The sequence below is a fragment of the Aricia agestis genome, chromosome 2 (genome assembly GCF_905147365.1).
Source record: "Aricia agestis chromosome 2, ilAriAges1.1, whole genome shotgun sequence".
Classification (NCBI taxonomy): Eukaryota; Metazoa; Arthropoda; class Insecta; order Lepidoptera; family Lycaenidae; genus Aricia; species Aricia agestis.
The window spans coordinates 11355893-11372685 of NC_056407.1; the positions used below are offsets into that span (position 1 = coordinate 11355893).

The 16793-nt window shown below is 36.6% G+C and overlaps 1 protein-coding gene across 2 annotated transcripts in view; it reads right to left on the bottom strand.

The window, feature by feature from the left end:
* The window catches only part of LOC121738823 (ATP-binding cassette sub-family G member 1-like), a 64630-nt gene that overhangs the window by 6681 nt on the left and 41156 nt on the right, over nt 1-16793 (bottom strand). For both annotated transcript variants that reach the window (XM_042131075.1, XM_042131079.1), the window contains exons 5-8: nt 10028-10187; nt 4552-4739; nt 1337-1481; nt 293-461 (exon numbers count right to left, since the gene is read on the bottom strand). In XM_042131075.1, coding sequence (XP_041987009.1) covers nt 293-461; nt 1337-1481; nt 4552-4739; nt 10028-10187 — 662 coding nt within the window. The remainder of the gene's footprint in view (nt 1-292; nt 462-1336; nt 1482-4551; nt 4740-10027; nt 10188-16793) is intronic.

Consider the following 16793-nt stretch of genomic DNA (forward strand, 5'->3'; position numbering starts at 1 on the left):
TTAAGCGGATGTAAAGGCTTGCATTTATACAGGCTGTAACAAAACTAAGTGATAATACTTTAGGGTGTGTACGACGTACGTGTCCCCTGTATAGAGTTCACACTTCACTTTTTTGTGTGATTTGCATGGGCAAGCGCTCTAGCGTCAGGGATTTGCCTATACAAAACTTAAAAAAAATGTTACTTTCAGCGCTGCTACTTTCACAGTGAACTTTATACAAGGAGCACATACACACCCTTAAGTATTATCGCTTAGTTTTGTTACACTCTGTAGATATTGATTGTGAGCTTACATAATAAAATTGGAATCATAGCGTATGTGAACATGAAGAAGACTTGGCAGCACAGACAAAACTTAATGTTGACCATGGGACTCTTGGCATCATTCCCCAAGCCGAAGAAAATGCTTCCAACCACGAGGGCGCCCAGGGAGTGGTGTAACAACTGCAGCCATAGTTTCAGCTGAAAATTATATTCATCGTTAATAACTAGCTTACTCAGCAAATGTTCTTACTAATTCATAATTTATTATAGGTCATTGGTCATACGTATACGATATAATATACATGTTTTGTGGTTTACATATAACCTATTCTCAGACCTTCCAAATGATAAACGAAAAAAAGCCATTACGACGAGGTTTAATTACAATCCCTTTTTTATGGGCGATGTTTTGTTTTATTAAGATGGGTATAAAACCTGTACCTTGGAAGAACTATAATTATAATAGGTACATATCTTTTAAATATAATACCTACAGTAAGACTGGATTGCACCAACTAACTTTAACTTTAACCTTAACTATAACCGAAAAAATTGACAGATGTCGTATGACAATATGGGGTGTTTGGACGCCATATTTAACATTAACTTTACCCACGCCTCTGGTGCAACCCAGTCTTAGACTGGATTGCACCAACTAACTTTAACTTTAACTGTAACTTTAACTTTGACTACTGTGCAAAATGTCAAATCTTTGGGTAAAGTTAAAAATGGACGCTATCAAGACGCCATATTTAACTATAACCATAGAGCTCGACAAGGTTTTAAATGCATGTGGCGAAAAAAGGAACTAACGCTGTCATCATACAAAAGCCGCAATTTTTGACAGTTCTCCTTTACCAGCAGCGTCCCCGCCCACGCGCATGTATAACCTTGTTGGATCAGCTGTCATCTGTCAATTTCTCCGGGCAAAGTTAAGGATAAAGTTAAAATTAAATTTACCTTAACTATAACCATAACTTTAACTTTAACTTTACCCACGCCTCTGGTGCAACCCAGTCTAAGAGTAAATACAGGTCAGGGTAATTTGTCGCAGAAGAAATAGTTATACTTACTGACTCTCTTTTACTTTGTGTGACCATTCGTTTGATTAAAATATAAAACTGAAAAAGAAAAGTCGTGGGGTACTCCATTTTGAGTAGTGGATCTTTTTCTGTACCGGGGAATATTTGTATGGCATCCGAGTGTATTTTTGAAGATCTGTAATAGGACAAACAAAAAGTTAAAATTAATTATATTATTAATTATTCCCTTGAATAGTAAATAGTCGGTCAAGTGTGAGTTGGACTCGCGCACGAAGGGTTCCGTACCATTATATAGCAAAATTAGGCCAAAATTTGTGTTTTTTGTATGGGAGCCCCTCTTAATTTTTTTTTTAATGAAATAAGGGGACAAACGAGCAAACGGGTCAGCTGATGGAAAGCAACATCCGTCGCCCATGGACACTCGCACTATCAGAAGAGCTGCAAGTGCGTTGCCGGCCTTTTAAGAGGGAATAGGGTAATAGAGAAGGGAAGGGAAGGGAATAGGGGAGGACAGGGAAGGGAATAGGGTAGGGGATTGGGCCTCCGGTAAACTCACTCACTCGGCGAAACACAGCGCAAGCGCTGTTTCACATCGGTTTTCTGTGAGAACGTGGTATTTCTCCGGTCGAGCCAGCCCATTCGTGCCGAAGCATGGCTCTCCCACGTATAAAATTAATATTATTATTAAATATTAAAGTACACGTAAAACTAAGAATTGTGTGAAAAATTCAAGTACTTACCTGTTGCTTATATTGATATACACAGGGCCCCCGTGAGGGCTACTGGCGCCTGTGTGCAAAAAAAGGATTTTGGCGCCCCTTTAGGCAAATTTTTTGGGTCCTTGGTTTCGGCGCCCCTAAAGATGGCGATTTGGCGCCCGTGTGCATTGCACACATTGCACATATGGTAGCGGGGGCCCTGTGATATACTTAGAGCAAAGAAGGCCAAAAAAATCACGTTTGTTGTAGGGGAGCCCCCCTACAACAAACCCCTTAAATATTTATTTTATTTTATTTTTAGTAATATTGTTATAGCGAGAACAGATATACACAATCTGTGAAAATTTCAACACTCTAGCTATTACCGTTCTTGAGTTACAGCCTGGAGACATACAGACGGACAGACGGACAGACTGAGACATCGAAGTCTTAGTAATAGGGTCCCGTTTTTATCCTTTGAAGTAAAGTTTTATTTTTTCGTTGGGGAAACTTTCAATCAGCCAAGTCAAAAGCCGCTTGCACAGATATCGGTTAAAGTTAGCCCTAGGTTATGTATCATGTTGCCTCTTTTTAACCGACTTCCAAAAAACGAGGAGGTTATATATTCGGCTGTGGATATTTTTTATATTTTTTTATTTTTGTATGTTCGACCACTACTCCGCCGATTGTGAACCGATTTTCAAAATTTTTGTTTTGTTATATTAGGTTTCACTCCAATTTGGTCCCATTTTCACAAAAGTGGTGATCTGATGATGGAATCCATGAGTAATCGAGGGAACTCCTCAAAATATATATGGAAACATATGGTGATTTTGGTTTTATGAGAAGCATCCTAAGCATATACTACCAAAACGCAAGATTTTGCACCAAGGTATACTATGGTTCCGAAGATACTAAGAGAACTCCGGATTCCTTATAGATACAAGTTAGGGGGTTTAGGCGTTGTTTTAAGAACTGAATGCATATGCTACTATGCAAATTACATTCATCATCATCATCATCATCATCATCATCATCACTACCATGTCAGGGTCACCAATGTCACAACTCACATGGTTGTATATGGATACAATATACACACAACACCATAAAATATCATCAGTCATCACGTTATGTCCTTATTTATTTGGTACATTTCAAAGCGATTTTAATACAAAAAAACCAAGTTCAAGTACCACAAAATTGAACATAAGTAACAAATTCAACCTTTACTCCAGAGCGTAAGGCACACATTTGGGTTGGACTGAAGGAAACGGGGCACTATGGAAAAAAGAAATTTTTCGTTAAAATTTTAACCTCTTATAACTTTTTGAATATACCAATAGCCAAGGGGAGCAAAAAAGCTCAGATAAACTTTTCTCAAAGACCGGCCAAGTGCGAGTTGGACTCGCCCATAAAGGGTTCCGCAGCGACAATAAGGTTATGTTATGTTTTATGAAATTAAAAGGTTTTTGATTTATTTTAATGTTTCAATTGATTTAATGAAAGTTAATTTAAGGTTTACCATTTATGACGTATAAAAAAAACTACTTGCTAGATTTCGTTCAAACCAATTTTAATACTAATATATTAAAACTACCAACGAACATTTTAAACTTTTGGAACTGGCACCGACTTCAAAATGATGAAGATTGAGTACAGAAATAGTTGAGGTTTAGCCGAATTCGGAAAAAGGCACAATAGTGCCTTTTTACTATCTAATAAGATAGTAAAAATTATTTAATACTTTTTAGTTTATATTATAATATTCAGACATTATTATTGTTTTTACCTTGGAAGTCGGTTTTAATTTTTTGTTAAAAATAATAATACTAATCTGACCTATACTTCATAGGAAAATCGTTATAAATTCTAAACTATCTGACTTAGAGCATTCAAGTAAAGAATTTATTTAAGATAAAAACCTCCTCTATCTTTTTAAAATAAAAAAGAACCAGTTTAGTGTGCTAGATTTTTCACAAAAAGCCATTAATTAAAAAATACCCTTTTTTTTTCTTAAACTTTGGTTTTTCTATGTTTAATTCCACGAAATTTATATCATATTGCCTGTGTAAGTGTAGTCCACAAGTTTAGCTATGAAATGAGACCTATTTTATCTTCATAGGAAATTTACATGAGAAGTACTGGTCAGATTAGTGTGAAAGCCCGAGAAAAACTAAAATGGCTTCCATTTTACAACCGTGAGAGAGAGATAAAATTTGAGGGCCAATTTGCCGAAAAAAACATTAAAGGATCGGACACCGGTGTCGGGACACATTGTATTATTAAAGGATTTTAATTTTCAGATAAAATATTATAGCATCGTAGCCGTGTGTGACGAGCGTTGCAGTATACCAATATTTTAGCCTTCAGTAGAGGATACGTAAGCTAAGGGCAGGTGATAGCTGTTCTTCTTTTGCGAGAGGTATACAATTACGGGCGATATCTGATGATTATGATGATAAAAATGTTGTATACCAAGGGGTTAGGGGTCATCCATAAAGTATGTCACACCTAAAGGGGGGGGGGGGGGGGAGGTATACTTACTTTTTGTACGGCATCATTGTGGGTTCCTGATACTTATGTATCTTTCCGTTGTGGCATAATTCTGACAGTTGTCTCCGTGCTTCCGGCACGCTGCTCAGAGTCTCCAGCACAAAGTCAGCTGGGTTGTGAGTCTTTGGACAGATGTACCTCGCTTCTGTCAGAAACGGTAGAAGCATTGAGGATGTTCCCTGGAACGATACAAATTTTTTATTTATTCCCGTGCCCTGCCCGTGGTAGTCGTACATTTTCCTACGGTAAAAGGTAATCCTCGCTTCTGTCAGAAACGGTAGAAGCATTGAGGATGTTCCCTGGAACGATACAAATTTTTTATTTATTCCCGTGCCCTGCCCGTGGTAGTCGTACATTTTCCTACGGTAAAAGGTAATCAGAAGCGAGATATGTAGATAAAACCGGCCAAGTACCTGGCGGGCCATGCGCAATATAGGGTTCCGTAGTTATACCTCTAGTTTTTGATATTTTTTTAATGGTCAATGAATGTACAAATTTTATAAAGTGTTTTACTCAGTTACGTTTAATGGAATTTGAACGAAATGTTCCTTTATACTTCTCCGAACACATATTTTTAGTTAATCTTCTTAGCTTTTCCTTTTAAATTTAGCATATTTCCTCCCCCTTGAAATTTTTATATTTCCGGAAGCAACCGTTTAGCTGGTACACTGGATTCTAACGATAATTTTTTTTAAGGATCTTATAATATAGGTATATTATAACCACCATTTTGTCGGCATAATTATAATATGTGCATTGATGCCGAATTACAGCTTTGTAGGTCCTATAAGTCTCTGAGCAAAACGGCGTACAGACAGACTGATGGACGGACAGACAGACAGACGGACAGACCGAAACTGTAAGGGTTCCTTGTTGACTGCGGAACCATAAAAAATATCCCCGGGGTCTACTCTACGTCTATGCTACATCACATTTAAATCAGCCCAGTAGTTTTGCACTGGCCTCTGCAATACAGTCAACACTAGTGCAGGGGTCAGAGGCTTCTTATGTAACTTCTATTTTTGGGTATAAATAAAGATATTATTATTATTATTATTGTTATATCTTATTTGATGCAAACAAACACAATTTTCCTCTTTCTAATTAGTAGGTACATGGATGATATCCGAAATTTTGTTGCCCTGACATTTAAAACACTACAATAATTATAACAAAATACCCTTTTTGGGATACAACAGTTTTCCCACTAAATATTATGAATTTGAATTAAGAGGTCTAAGCGTGCGGAAGTAATAATCAGATACATCTGAACATACATACCTGTAGGGTAAGCACGAACTACTATCGAAAAAACATTCGTATCGTTAACGTAAGCATTTTGTATGAAAACTTGAACAGCGGCTCTGGTGTGCGTAAATGAAACTAATTTCCAGAGCACGAACACTTAGACGTAAGTTTCGTATCGTCATCGTATCGAATACGCAACGTAACTTGAGCCGTTTGTATGAAGATAGCTAGCACGAAGGCATAAAATGACGTATAGTATCGTAATTGTCGAAGGCTGGCTTGCGAGTTTCACGAATGTTTATTCACTTTAAAAATTTCAGTGAGAAAACTTTCGTCAGAGTAAATTTAGAGAATAAAATAGTAATTTAAGTGATTGTGTTGATTTATTTGGTGAGAAAATGCTTAGATTAGGACGGAGCACCCCACGACGTAGTACATTGTACTATTATCTTGCGGCGCGATTGATTGTTGAAAGTGGAAATGTACAAAGAGAAACAAGGTGAGTGATGCATTTTGGTACACTATCTCTCCAAAATTTAAAACTTTACAGAAATATGTTCGAAATATCCTATTGAAAGATTATTAAAATTTATATTATAATATTCTTAAAACAATAAAATATGAAATTAAATGTAAATCATTTTCCATAAATTCTACCATAATGGTGTATTGCGGGTGGCTGGTTAAAGGTTAAATTTGTTTTGAAGTGAACTTGTGTTGTGAATGTGGTGTGAAAGTTTTGGAATTATATAATTAACTTCTAAAACATTCTGCTGAAATGTGTAATTTCAGCAGAATGTTTTAGAAGTTAATTATATAATTCCAAAACTTTCACACCACATTCACAACACAAGTTCACTTCAAAACAAATTTAACCTTGAATGAGCTTCGAGTTACCAAAAATGTCAAGTGCTTCGCGTCTTTCGTTTAGGAATACAGTCTCACCAAACACCGTGTTAGTAATAAATTTGTGACGTGGGAGAGCCATGCTTCGGCACGAATGGGCTGGCTCGACCGGAGAAATACCACGGGCTCACAGAAAACCGATGTGAAACAGCGCTTGCGCTGTGTTTCGCCGAGTGAGTGAGTTTACCGGAAGCCCTTTTCCCTTCCCTACCTTCCCCTATTTCCTTCCCTACCCTCCCCTATTCCCTTCCCTATCCTCCCCTATTCCCTTCCCTATCCTCCCCTATTACCATATTCCCTCTTAAAAGGCCGGCAACGCACCTGCAGCTCTTCTGATGCTGCGAGTGTCCATCGGTGACGGTAGTTGCTTTCCATCATATTGTCACCCGTTTGCTCGTTTGACCCCTTATTTCATTAAAAGAAAAATTGTATTTATAAATACCATTTATCTTTATGAATATAATATTAACTTGTACTGCAGTTTCGTCATATTGCGTCATAATTTGAACAGCGTTTATGTTTTAAGTGCCCTAAAATCACAAAGTTTTTAATTGATTAAATACGTATCTAGTTTTATGAATGAAATGTTTATTCAATTTTACGACCATTCGTTCTATTTCGCTCACTCATATTTACGTTGGTGTGACGTCACTAACGTTATCGTGTCGAGGTGTCGATACTATTTCGAAAGTGCTTCGTGCTTCCAACTTAAGTTGTCTAACGTTTTCGTATCGACAACTCGATACGCTTGCGATACGAAACTTACAATTGTTCGTGCTAGGCGTACTGTACTTAGATAATATGTAGAGTTTCTATAGGTGTCGAGGGACCTACGTCATGTGGTCGGCTTATGTCAATTCAATGTTAGCTGTGATCGGTCAGATGGGTTTGACTGCGACCAAATGACTTAGGTCCGCCATCTGTCTAGGAATCAACTTCTCTGATAGTACATAATATTATAATATAAGTAGTCGTTGAAGTGCCAATACCTTCTAGGTGCTTGTTTTACAAGAGAAGGAAAAACTATTAACTTTTAACGTTGTATTTACAGATTATAATAATATCACGTATTCTCATGATCGTACCGAGGGGGGAAGGGGGGGGGGGGGCAGAGGGGGGGAGCAGCAGCCCCCCCCTGGATCATGTTGACGTTCCTACTAAGTATATTATCTAGTACTTTTATCTATAAAAATTAAGAACGAATTTTTGCCATTTGTTTGCAATACAATATTCTTACAACTAAAAATTATAAAATTTTTATTCTTATAAACACCTAGCTTATGAAAAATCTGATTTGCCCCCCCCCCCCCCCCCTGGCCCAGAACCTGGGTGATTTGCCCCCCCCTGGCACCAGAACCTGGGTACGCCCATGCGTATTCTTGTACAACCATCAATAATAATTATTATAGTCAATTATAGTAGTAGGAGATAATATTGATCTTGAAGTCGATTTCTTAAAAAATATTAAGAAATGAAATATATATAAAATAGAGAGGAATAGAAAGCCTACCAGCTAATAAATCGATATTAAAATTGAACTGAAGTTGATTCGATAATAATTTGTTCTTGCGCCTAACGTGCAGATGTAACTTAAAATAGGTTCGGAAGATCAAAGCGATTATTTTGCTTTCGCGCAACATAGATTTGAATTAACAAAGGACTGGACGTGATGGGAAATCAAAGGAAATTCACTTCACAAACGTAGCCAATTATTTTCCTACAATCTGGATTTTACCTTCCGTTGCTAGGAACCGTTAAATCATAATGAAATGGTACTTTGATTTTGTGTGATCTATACAGGATGTAACAAAACAAAGAGACACTTAATACTTAAGGAATTAGGATATGTACATATGTCTTTTATATGGAGTTCACTGTGAAAGTAGCAGCGTTGAAAGAATGATTATTTCACAGGCAAGAAGACACAAGAACAGACGGACAGACATCGAAGTCTCAATAATAGGGTCCCGTCTCGTCCCGGGTCTCTTTGGGTACGGAACCCAAAACATACAGGATCATTATTGTAACAAAACAAAGAGGTACTTAATACTTCAGGAATTAGGATATGTACTTATGTCTTTTATATGGAGTTCACTGTGAAAGTAGCAGCGTTGAAAGAATGATTATTTTTTGTGATTTGTATGGGCCCCAGTATTGTTTGCGCCCCAGTATCATGAATTTGCCTATACAATAATAATTTATTTTTTTAAATTACTCTTTCAGCGCTGCTACTTTCACAGTGAACTCTATGCAGCGGTCTCATATACACACAAAAGCATTATCACTTTGTTTTTTTATTCCCTGTATATTACGTACTAGACGTTCCGCGCGGCTGCGCCCGCGTAAATTAGATATTTCACAGACAAATTAGTCCACAAAAAGTAGCCTATGATCCTTCACGTGGTCTACTTCTTATCTGTGCCACATAACAGAAAAAATGCTCAAGTAGTTCGTGAGATAAGCCCTTTCAAATAATTTCCCCCGTTTTTTCGCATTTTCCTCTATTTTTAGCTCCCAATAGTCTTAGCGTGATAAAAAAGCTTATAGCCTTCCCCGTTAAATGGGCTATCTAACACTGAAAGAATTTTTAAAATCGGACTGGTAGTTCCTGAGATTAGCGCGTTCAAACAAGAAAATAATCAAACTCTTCCGCTTTATAATATTAGTATAGATTTAAGCTAAGTATCGTTAAGTCGACATATTCTCTATATAACTTGTAACGGAATATCTGTAGGGAAAAATATCAAAACTTGTATATTATTCTGTAGACGCACTTATTAGATGTATAACAGGTTTTGTAAGTATAGCTCTATTCACAAGAGAACGTTAATTTCAAAGACATTATGTATTTCGAAGATTTTACTTTCATTGAACGTAGCACATGTGTAGCTACGTCCGTGTACTTTATATTTTTAACCGACTTGCAAAAAGGAGGAGGTTAATATAATATAACCTTGTTATATTATATTAATCTCATCCTTACTACTACCAATACTATCGAAAGGTTAATGTAAGTAATTCTTTCGAAAATAATAAATAACTTTTAGTACCAGCGTATTTAATTTCATCACCAATGTATGTTTAGCAGGTGATTCACATCTCTTCGAAAATTCATAATCCCGTCATTGTTATGTAATTTCTGTGTAAAAAGTTAATTTTTGCCCAAATATTTGAACCTGTTTAACGAATCAACAAATCAAGTTCTTAGCATTTGCCATAAGAAAACATTTGTGTTCAAACAATTCGGAGATTTTATTATCGTCTTTATATCATCGTAATAAAAGCTCTATTACCATAGAATCATATTCTTTACCTGGTAACAGCAGAGTCCTTGAGCGAGGATGTACACTCGGTCAAACAGTGAGAACAGCGTTGCCGAGGGCTGGTGGATGGTGCACACGATGGTTCTCCCTTGCCGGGACAGTAGTCGCAGAAGTACTGCCATCTGCCGCACTGATACTACATCGAGACCACTGAAAGAAACAAATATAAGTGAATAATCCAAACTTAATATTTTTTTTTAATTTAGGGCTGTCTATGGGCTCTGCGCCCATATCCTTTTTTTGCTATCTTTGTATTGTTTTTCGCACCAAGGATAATTTAAATAATATCATTAATTGTAATGATAATTGTAATCCTTCCAAACTTAATATTATACATTTTATACGTGGGAGAGCCACGCTTCGACACGAATGGGCCGGCTCGACCGGATAAATACCTTGTTCTTACAGAAAACCGGCGTGAAACAGCGCTTGCGCTGTGTTTCGCCGAGTGAGTGAGTTTACTGCAGGCCCAATCCCCTTCCCTATTTCCTTCCCTACCCTCCCCTATTCCCTTCCCTTCCCATCCCTACCCTCCCCTATTCCCTCTTAAAAGGCCGGCAACGCACCTGCAGCTCTCCTGAAGCTGCGAGTGTCCATGGGCGACGGAAGTTGCTTTCCATCAGGTGACCCGTTTGCTCGTTTGCTTCCTTATTTCATTTTAAAAAAATACGAAAGTGTGTCTATATAACTGTCTATCTGTTACCTCTTCACGCCCTAACCACTAAACCGATTTTGCTGAAATTTGGTACGGAGATATTTTGAATCCCGGGAAAGGACATAGAATACTTTTTATCCCAGAAAAATGTACGGTTCCCACGCAATTAACAAATTTTAGAGCAACCGAGTTGCGGGAGTCATCTAGTTATTAAAAAGAACTGGGTATCCTTAATCCATACTAATATTATAAATGCGAAAGTATCTCTGTCTGTCTGTCTGTCTCGCTTTCACGCCAAAACTACTGAACCGATTGCAATGAAATTTTGTACACAGTTATTCTAGAGTCTGAGAAAGGACATAGGCTACATTTTGATGTGGGAAAATATCTTATTTCCATGAAAATATCGATGAAAATGAATTCGCATTGCGCGTCGCCAGCGCTCATCCCGGGGGTCCTGGGTTCGAGTCCCGCAGGCGGAACAAAAAGTTTTCAATGTTCCTGGGTCTTGGATGTGTATTAAAATAAAATTTCAAAAATCTTAAATATATTTTATGTATAATATTATAAAAATCCAGAAATACATCGATGCAATGAACATTTTAGTTCTAATACGATTCAACAGATTTTAACATAACTAATCATACTTATTAGTTATTATGTTTTTGTTTATAGTTTTTAATACGTTAGAATATTATGTTTAATAATATTATCACTTGGTATAATAATAATCAATCTATCTTATAGAACTCCTACTGCATTTCTAATATATTATGTGACAAGTTGACAACAGAAGGCGCTCTAAAATAAAGGAGTTCAAGTGTACCGTGTTGGCCTATATTCCATCCAGAAAATATAACAATGCAATCAACATTTTAAGTCTAATATATGAAAACAGATGGCGTTTTATTTTTACTTAAATATATTTTATGTATAATATTATAAAAAATCCAGAAATATATCGATGCAATGAACATTTTAGTTCTAATACGATTCAACAGACGGCGTTTTATTTTTTACTTTATTGTAACATAGAACTAATCATACTTATTAGTTACTAGCTGTTGCCCACGACTTCGTCCGCGTGGACTTCAGTTTATAAAGCGCGATGTCAACAAAATTGGTGTCAAAAGCTTTTATAAAAAAACCCTGGTACCCCTTAAGAGGATTCCACACCGCCCTTTTTTCCATACAAACGTTGTCCCCTGTTTCCTCCCTGGATAATGCTAGTAGAGTTATAATTTTTTTCCTGAATATCTACGGCCACTAATACAATGTCCCTATGTTTTCTTTTTTTTCATAATTTAATTATTAAATAAGATATGAACGTTCAAAAACCCAAAAAAATGGCCAGATTTTCCACTGTGTTCAAACGTCCAGAAAACAGATTTGGCTAGATTATACAAAAAAAGCAAAACATAGGAACACAGCTCAAGCCTTTTTTTAATCTTTAATGAAAAAAGTACTTAAATCGGTTAAGTTTTGGAGAAGGAATCAGGGGACAACGAATCGTTGATTTTCTGGATTTTCTGCAGTTGTCTCTATCGCGTTCTGCGGTATAGGCTTGAGGTAAGGGAGACAGCTATAGATATTACACGTACTTTTTTTTCATTTCTCTAGCCGCTGTTGTATCCTCTTAAATCAATACAGCTGTGCAGTGTGCACACAATAAGTATTTCATTTTTTTATATTAAACTTTATATTTTATGCCAATTTTTTTTATGCCAAATGCTTTAAAAAGTTGTGTAATTACACAACTTTACCCATAAACTATTTATCATTGATAGGTTTAAGGTTACGTCACTGCATAGAAAAAGTACTGAGTTATTTAATATTTAATAACATAAATCGTAATAAAGAAATAACAATCGAATAAAATCCAAACTCGGATGTAAGATAATACCACCTCTTATAGAAGAGGTTTGAGCAAGCGTCAGCACGATGTAGGAGACGCACGGCGCCATCTATTATGATTTTTTGGAACTAACTTAATTTGAACAAATTTACGCATTTTCACCCCCTTACAACCCTTTTTTCCAGTAAAAAAGTAGCCTATATCCTTTCTCAGGCTTTAGACTATCTGTATACAAAATTTCATTACAATCGGTTCGGTAGTTTTGGCGTTTGGCGTGAAAGCGAGACTGACAGACAGACAGACAGACAGAGATACTTTCGCATTTATAATATTAGTATAGATTATGTGCACACTGCACAGCTATTTTTGGGTATTTTGATTAATTAAGGGCCGCGCTACACCGGAATGGCAGCGGCGAGGCGAGCACTTTCAGCGCTGCCATTCCGGTGTAGTGCGGCCCTAAGAGGGGTACCAGTTACCAGGGTTTTAAAAAGTTTTAAATTTGACACAAATTTTGTTGACACCGCGCGCTATAAACTAAAGTCCACGCGGACGAAGTCGCGGGCAACAGCTAGTCATTAATAATTATAGCTACAGTTCTTTACAACTATTAAAATACAGATGTGTAAAACATTAATTGTTTTAGGAAAGTAGGTAACTGGTGGTTTATTTTTAAGGAGAGCAAAATGCACTGCTTGGTAGCTAAAGCCAAGTATTTCGCCCGTATTATTTTATTGATGTGACTTAATAAGTATGTCACCATGGCAACGTCCATCGCTATCCCGTCGCACAAACAATGATCGCCGTCAGTCTCGAGTTGTAATAATTTACTATTATTAAACAAATGCACTTATATATTATATATTATAAAAAGTACCCAGTAGCCGCTTCTCAGACCCAATGAATATGTATATTATATAACATTTGGTTAAAATCAGTAAAGCCGTTTCGGAGGAGTACGGCGACTAACATTGTGACACGAGAATTTTATGTATAAGATTATTCGTGTCAATTCGTTTTTAAAGTAGTAATACAGGGTGCAATTAAACCTTCCTGCCAAATTTTGATATTTGGCGGGCAGGGGGTCAACATGATGCAGGGGCAGCTGCCCCCCCCTGCATCATGATGACGTCCCTACTAAGTTTAATATCTAGTAATTTTATCTATAAAAATTAAAAATTAAGAACGAATTTTTGCCATTTGTTTGCAATACAATATTTTTTGAAACTAAAAATTATTAATTTTTTATTAACACCTAGCTTATGAAAAATCTGATTTGCTCCCCCTGGCCCAGAACCTGGGTGATTTGCCCCCCTCTGGCACCAGAACCTGGGTAATTTGCCCCCCCCCCCCCCCCCTTCTGGCCCAGAACCTGGGTACGCCCATGTGCTTACAGTTAAGGCGGGGATTAATCTCAATCCAAAACGATAACATTGCACACAACCAAAGACCAAGCGTATACGCATCGTAATAAGATTCATTTTAGCTTAGCATAAAACTGTTCTTGCATAAAGCGGATCTTGTCTATTTTTCATGTTTTTTTTTAAATATCTTTGGAAATAAACAGAAACAAAATTGTTCAGTTAAAGAGATTTTAATATAGATTTACGAACAATTTATTCAAATAAAATGTATAATTATCCTAGTTAATACTTGTATTTCGATGAAATAGATTTTTATCGGAGGTGAGTTTGTAAATTAATTACAGCCAAAGTATTACGTTTTATTAAAATGTTTATGGTTTAAGGTATTTTGAATATTGTGCTTATAACGAAGTGTTAAAAAATATGAGATATAAAGATATCTCATATTTTTTAACACTTCGTTATTATATTGGAACTAGGTAAACCGGGAGTCACGGAATAACAAATTGGGGTTTATCCTCGCCTTAACACGACACTATTAGATCATTGAAACCATGTTCCAAATATCAAAACCCAGTTTTTCGAGTATGAAAAATTAAAACCGTGTACCCGAGTTTTTTGAAATTTTAAGCTGGTGAAATATCTGTACAGACAGAGCCTACCCTCTATTAGACTCAAAGGATATCTAGTCCTACAATTACTAGTACATCCATTTTAATTTTCCAAACACGACCTGGTTTTACGAGCGACCGTTTGATTGCTTACTGTTATTCGCAGGGTTCGGTGATTAAGCCGATTCGTTTGTATTGTGAAAGTCTTGTTAATCCCATAGTGCTTTTACTTTTACAGTGCTCCTAGATTTAGGTTTTACATGCCTAAATTATTGTCTTACTCAGCAAATACAGACGTTTGTATGATTTGTTTTGTAGATGGGTGTACAACTACGAATAATAATAGTTTTTATTATTCGTAGGTGTACAACGATAAGTTAGGTAATTAGGTTAAGGTTAGAAAATTAAAAAACAATTGAAATAGCGTCTAGATTATTTAAATGCCCAAAAGTTTAGGAGAAGCCTTTGCTCACCAGTGGGCTGTGGGATAAAGGAAACAAGCTTTAAAAAAGTTTGTAAGCGTGAAAGAATAAGATAAAAAGTTACTAGAAATTTTAATGTGGTGTAATTAATGGTACTAGAGATCGCCCAATGGTCGAAATTCGACCTTAAATTTAATTATCTTCTTCTTCTGGCTCCCCGTTTATTATAAACTACAACTGTGGTGCGAAATTATGCTCCTACATGCATTTTTTGTAAAAAGGGTTCCAAAATAGAAAAGACAATATCATGATTAATGTTTGGTAAATAATTTGCTCTCAATCGAACGAATCATTGAATTGCTTATTTGATTGCGAAGTGTTAATTCTGGGAAATCTTTTTCCACTTTGAAATATTAATTACTTTGATAAATAAGCACAGTTGAGCATTTTCTGTTTGACATTTTAATTGGACTGCAAACTGAGTTCGTGGGCTCGCTCTCCCTAATTCGCAGCAAACTAATTCTGTCTAAGGTATCTGTTTTTAAGGTCTTGAATAACGTTTAATATAGGTACAGGTAGGAGTAAAAATACCTAAGGTGTGACCCAAATCAAGTTTATTTTAAACATTTAAAATCACAGAAAATCTTCAAAGAAACCGAACATAAACTATTATAAGTTCCATAGACCGTGCTATTATTATTAAAGAAACAAAATCGTTTGCGTGAATATAATGAGAACTATACTCCACTCGGGCTAACTTGTCGCTAGCGGTCATTGACTCCCTGTCAAAAACTTGTCATTTTCCATATAAAACCACGATTGACAATATCTGACTCTTCATTGTCAATCGCGGTTTATATGGAAAATGACAAGTTTTTGACAGGGAGTCAATGACCGCTAGCGACAAGTTAGCCCGAGTGGAGTTTAGCAATATTAATAATAATAAGTATGGCCAGCCACAGCATAATATAACGCAAAAAATGTACGGTGTAAAAAAATTAAAGGGATGGCGTAGCACGCCGCTACATAGCCGTAGGCCGTAGCTCTACGAATATGATAATTTTCTTCAGGACAGTAATTGTATCGTTTTCTGACTTATGTCCAGTTTCTCATGCTTTTTTTATTGACTTTTATTTGTTAACGTCAAAATATATTATCCAATCAGCAACACTGTCGAAAAGGTAATTTCCTGTAAAATAATGATTGTAAAAAAAAAATCAAGCCTTTTTTTATACTTAAGTAAGTAGGTACTTACTTTAAAAAAATAAGTTATTGGATTGTCATTGGCTCTTAATAGGCTTGCAAAGTTTCGAATTAATTCGACTACTGGAGATATGTGAAAATCGTGCTCAAAGATTCCGTTACATACATACAGCCAAAATATATTTGATCGAAGATACAGCCCGAGCTAATAAAAGCATACATTAGAAACTGGGTACTGATTATCTAGCCATTTTTTTTTATTTTTTTTTTATGAAATACGAGCAAACGGGTCACCTGATGGAAAGCAACTTCCGTCGCCCATGGACACTCGCAGCATCAAAAGAGCTGCAAGTGCGTTGCCGACCTTTTAAGAGGGAATAGGGTAATAGGGGAGGGTAGGGAAGGGAAGGGAAGGGAATAGTTGAGGGTAGGGAAGGAAATAGGGTAGGGGTTAGGGGATTGGGCCTCCGGTAAACTCACTCACTCGGCGAAACACAGCGCAAGCGCTGTTTCACGCCGGTTTTCTGTGAGAACGTGGTATTTATCCGGTCGAGCCGGCCCATTCGTGCCGAAGCATGGCTCTCCCACGTATAAGTTTCAACTAGCTTTAAGTTTTGAGCGAGTTATTCTATTAGTTGGTCATACA